Genomic DNA, 5,569 nt, shown 5'->3' on the forward strand with positions numbered 1-5,569 from the left:
AGGCCTTGATGCATGCTTATATGTTTGTGTACCAAACCATTTACAGCTTAGTCTTTTGTGAAAGACTATGGCTCTCAAACTAGGAGGCAAAATTGCACTGGCTCTTAGTGCTGCAGCCTTGTGGGCTAGTTGGCCTTTGGGAACCATCCCAACTTGAACGCCGACTGTCCTAAAACCCTCTTGGCCGAGAGAGTGGGGATGTACTTGGGCAAGACACTCTCCACTATAATCAAATTCTAGCCCAGTTGCGGGTAAACCTGCACGTGAGGCAGGGCCAGTCTGGGGTGTCAGTGGAGCCCCACTGTTGTTGCACCCCCTTGATTTCTATCACTGTGAGGGACTGCAGAACTCCTGGGCTCACAAGGGGATTGGACACAGACGCATGAAGTACAGACTGACATTGTCGTAAATAGTTAAAACTGTATATAATTATGTGGAGTGATGGCCTAGAGGTAACGCGTCCGCCTAGGAAGCGAGAGAATCTGAGCGCGCTGGTTCGAATCACGGCTCAGCCGCCGATATTTTCTCCCCCTCCACTAGACCTTGAGTGGTGGTCTGGACGCTAGTCATTCAGATGAGACGATAAACCGAGGTCCCGTGTGCAGCATGCACTTAGCGCACGAAAAAGAACCCACGGCAATAAAAGGGTTGTTCCTGGCAAAATTCTGTAGAAAAATCCACTTCGACAGGAAAAAACAAATAAAACTGCACGCAGGAAAAAATACAAAAAAAAACAACAACAACCGGTGGCGCTGTAGTATAGCGACGCGCTCTCCGTGGGGAGAGCAGCCCGAATTTCACACAGAGAAATCTGCTGTGATAAAAAGAAATACAAATACAAATATATATATATATATATATATATATATATATATATATATATTTAATAAAAAAAGGAGGAAAATAACAGTAAAACTTAACAACTGATTCATTAATTCCTTATCACTGCTGATGTTCATCATATCTGCAGAAGACAGACGTACACTGACTGACGTGCATGCAGACGGTAGTGTAACTGCTTACCACCCAACCAGTTGAACAGCTTCCCGAAAAGTTTGGTGTTTCGCCTCAAAAAGTGGACGTAGCCCCACCCGTACTGTTTCCTTGGCAACCACAAGGGCCACTGACGGTCCCGTTTCTGTCGAGAACAGAAAATACACTGAGAACAATATCATCCATGGGCATTATCATGCAGGTGTAAATCCATGAGCTTTGGTATAAAGGAAGCGTCCGTTACAAGCAATTGCAATGAATTAGTGATCAGCTGTCCATCAGGAAAAATCGTCATTTGTCATTTTGCTTCTCCTTCCTTCATTTTTAAAAAAAGTACCTTTTTTGCTCTCTCTCTCTCTCTGTCTGTCTGTCTGTCTCTCTCTGTGAGACGGAGTTTGTGTGTGGGGGCCGGGGGTGTGGGTGTGGGGTGTGGGAGTGTGTGTAGGGGGCTGTGTGGGTGTGCCGGGGCGGTGTACAGTATATGTGTGTGTTAGCGTGTGCGTGTGTGCGTGTGTGTGTGTGTCCGTGTGTGTCCGTGTGTGTGTGTCCGTGTGTGTGTGTGTGTGTGTGTGTGTGTGTGTGCCGTGCGCGCGCGCGCGCGCGCGTGTGTGTGTGTGTGTGTGTGTGTGTGTGTGTGTGTGTGCCCACGGCATCAGTATGCACTGATGTGGCGTTTACTGCAAATGCGACATCATCAGTTTCCATTAGCATTATTTCAACAGTATATCCTATAACTCAAATCCTGCAACTATGGGCGAAGACTGAATGAAAAACCGACAGCACACCAGTGCTTGTCAAATATCCCCGAAAACAAAGAATGCATGATTGTCACTCTCCCACCGCACCCAACTCTCTCTCTCTCTCTCTCTCCACCTTTGCTCCTCCTCACCCACACGCCAAGAAATTCAGTCCCTCAATGCGTGGGCGACTAAAGGGCTCGACCGTCTTTCCACCTACGCACGTGGCATAAGAGACTTGTTTGCTCCCCCCCACTCCGATCCCCCGCCCCGCCCTCCCCAACCAACCCCCCTCACCCCCCACCCCCCTGAAAGGTTGTAAGCAGACACACCCACCGCCTGCCCTACGGTGTAGAGTCGCCCTTTCAACCTACTACATTCCTTTCAATCTTTTTGATGACTTGCCAGTACAACACTGGGATTTTGCAGACATACACAGGCTGTCATACGGGAAATAGAGAGAGGGAGAGAGACAGACAGACACCGAGAGACAGTGACAGACAGACAGACCGACCGAGAAATGAGGTTTTGTTTTGTATCATCGAATCGTATCGCACTGCCATAACAGATTTCTCTGTGTGAAACTGATTCGGGCTGGTCTTTGTAGGAAGAGCGCGTCGCTACAATCGGACAGTGTATTTGTTTTTCCTATCAAAGTGGATTTATCTACAGAATTTAGCCAGGGACAAACCTTTTGTTGCCATGAATTATTTTATGTGCGCTAAGTGTACAGTATATATATATATATATATATATATATTGCCTCATCTGAATTCACACACACACACCCATACACACACACACACTCCATATCTGGATACTGTCATCGTCAAAAACGAAATAACGTTCCATTTTGTTTAGGTCATCAATTTTTCATTTTGAATGGCCTGCGGTAATGGCGATATTGGGTAACCTAATGTGGAAAGTCTGTTGTATTGCCGTTATTGCGTTGCACATTGTGGAAAGTCTATATGGTATTGGCGGTTTTGGGGTAGCCTGTTGTGGAAAGTCTATGGTGTTGATGAATGAATGATATTGATACTTATATAGCGTCTATCAGTCTATCATCATTCATTATCTGTGTCATTCAACCAGATTTCAAGCATGTACACATACACACTTAGACAGACATGTAACATTTTACGTTTATGACCGTTTTGTTTATTTACCCCGCCGTACGTGTAGGCAGCCATACTCTCTCGTAGAGAACCAATCGGGAGACTCAGTATCTTTTCTATGATAATTATCTTTCTTTTGTGGAGCACACTTGTCGTATCTATTTCTTTTACTGTTCTGAAAAGTTGAAATGAAACAGACAACTGTAAGCCAGTCATAAATGCCATAAGCAGTTATTTTATTTTGGAGTTACTCATTCAGGTTATTCATATAATATATACTTTTTTTTTTTTTAAAGGTATTCATTAAATTTTCAAGTCTTACACCAGCCATTGAAACAGTATCATGAAAATGAACAATTTACATAACACATTATGGCATAAAGTGGGAAAGGCAATGTTTTTTTAAGGTGGTTGGGCAATGGTGTTGTTTGTTTGTTTCTGATAATAGATAAGCACTGGTGATAGAGAGAATGACTGTTTCTGTCAGGTCTACCTGTCCCTCTATTTCTTCACCCAGTCTCTCTCTCTCTCTCTCTTTTCTTCTTCTTCCAATCACTCTCTCTCCTCTTTAAATGTGCGGTGTGTATTGTGTGTGTTTGTTTCTTTCATTTTGTTCATTTATTATTATTATCATTTCTAAAAATTTACTTCATTTTATTTTATTTTATTTTATTATTATTATCATTTTTCCCCCCTCAAGCCCTGACTAAGCACGTTGGGTTACGCTGCTGGTCAGGCATCTGCTTCGCAGATGTGGTGTAGAATATATGGATTTGACTGAATGCAGTGACGCCTTGCCGGATCCTTGAGCTACTGATACTGATACTCATACTGAGAGTGAGTTCCATTGGGTGGCGCCTGAGTACACCAGACTTGATTTGAACAAGTCAATTGGAGAGAGAGAGGGAGGGAGAGAGAGAGAGAGATGAGGGCAGGGAAGAAATGAAATTTACAATGGCAATGAACAGCAGTTATGTGATGCTTTTATTTCCATTCAGCCCTGTGATATTATTAAAAAAAAGGGGGGGGGTGAGAGAACGCCCCCTCCTCCTTCCCCCAAACATAGAGAGAGAGAAGAAGAAGAAAAAAGAAAAAGAAATGATAATCAAGAGAGATGGGGAGGCCGGTCTGACAGAAAGACAGAGACAGAGAGAGAGAGAGAGAGAGAGAGAGAGAGAGAGAGAGAGAGAGATCAGTGAGGTTTTTGAAGCAGTAGCTTAATTGGGACTTAAATCGTTGAATTCTTGCATCAGAGACCGAGCAAGCTTTCACATCGCCCGCACAAACCGAGGAACGCAAACTGGGTCTTTTCTACGGTCTCGGGGTTATAGCACCTGCGGGACGCCCCCATTTATTACTGAGGCACTTCCCAGCACATTTTCCAACCACACATCCTCTCTGTGTCGGTCATATCACGGGCCAGAGAAGTTCACACGCAATGACACATTCGCGCAGCTTCCATTACCACGGACCTCCCTTTTCCCCAGTGCCACACCCGTCTCCGTTCTGCGGTGAACAACATCAAAACAAACAAACAGGCACAGAGCCACAGCCACACTATGTGCAATGAATTATGTGGTTTGGCTAGACATAAAAGTAGCTGGGCGAGATCTGAACTGAACGGTAAGTAAAATAAAGCAACTGCTGGAGAGAGCGAGACAGAGAGAGAGAGAGGCCGTGCAATTGGACGGACAGAACAAAATGAATCAAAGCAAAAACTCACAAATATGTCAACTTTCCCAGTCGGGTAGTAAAGTCTGAAGAAACTGCCGTTTTCTCCTCTTTCACACATGATATCCACAATTCCCACCGTGTGAGGGCCTTTGGGCACGGGTAGATGTCTCCTGACATTTCGTCTGCTCTTGTTCACGTTAGTAGAATTGGCGTTTTGGATATCGTCTGCTTCAGAGACATTTCGATTCAAGAGCTTGTCCACGAAACTGACTTTCTGAGTTCCGCAAAACATGTTTAAAAGTTATGAGATTTCCCTCAAAACTTTACGAAAGTTGGGTCGCTGTAGAGCTGCGCTGCACTATCCTGGGCCGTTTCAAAGCCGTCGGCCAATTTTCCCAGTCACCCAGGTCCCTCTGCTTGCATGTGTTGTGTTGTCTGCTGCCGCACAAAACACAAGTCTCGTTTCCATGCTGAAGACCTTTGACCTCACAACCTTGACCTGTCAGTGGGGGAAAAGCCGACAGAAACAAAAGGGAAAGAAGCCGACTAAAGTTCTTTAGAAAAGCGATACCAAATCGTCTCCCTTATGTGTGTGTGTGTGTGTGTGTGTGTGTGTGTGTGCGCGCGCGCGTACATGTACATTTGTGTGTGTGTGTGTGTGTGTGTGTGTGTTGTGTCAGTGCGCGCGCGCGCGCGCGTAGTGTGTGTGTATGTGTGCGTGCGTGCGCGTGCATGTGTGTGTGCGCACATGTACACTATAGTGTGTGTGTGTGTGTGTCACTGTGTGTGTGTGACTGAGAGAGAGAGAGAGAGAGAGAGAGAGAGAGAGAGAGAGAGAGAGAGAGAGAGAGAGAGAGAGAAGGAAGCAGCGACGCAATAGGCAAAGTGGTATCATACAGCTTACACCTAACATGGACACACTGACATGTGACCATCACTGAAACAGAAAGGCGACACATGTCAGGCTGACGCTTTGACATGATGACGTGTGTGTAGTCCTCATAGAAATAAGCGTACACAAGACACAATGGCAATTTTATGTAACAA

General features: G+C 45.1%; 1 protein-coding gene across 1 annotated transcript in view; it reads right to left on the reverse strand.

Moving 5' to 3' along the window:
- Nucleotides 1-4,923, reverse strand: part of LOC143290779 (platelet-activating factor acetylhydrolase 2, cytoplasmic-like) — a 29,719-nt gene extending 24,796 nt beyond the window's left edge. Inside the window, exons 1-2 of the mRNA XM_076600294.1 lie at nt 4,572-4,923; nt 1,024-1,138 (exon numbers count right to left, since the gene is read on the reverse strand). Of these exons, the coding sequence (XP_076456409.1) occupies nt 1,024-1,138; nt 4,572-4,814 (358 nt within the window). The 5' untranslated portion in view covers nt 4,815-4,923. The remainder of the gene's footprint in view (nt 1-1,023; nt 1,139-4,571) is intronic.
- Nucleotides 4,924-5,569: the final 646 nt, after the last annotated feature.

The sequence above is a fragment of the Babylonia areolata genome, chromosome 16 (assembly GCF_041734735.1).
Source record: "Babylonia areolata isolate BAREFJ2019XMU chromosome 16, ASM4173473v1, whole genome shotgun sequence".
NCBI lineage: Eukaryota > Metazoa > Mollusca > Gastropoda > Neogastropoda > Buccinidae > Babylonia > Babylonia areolata.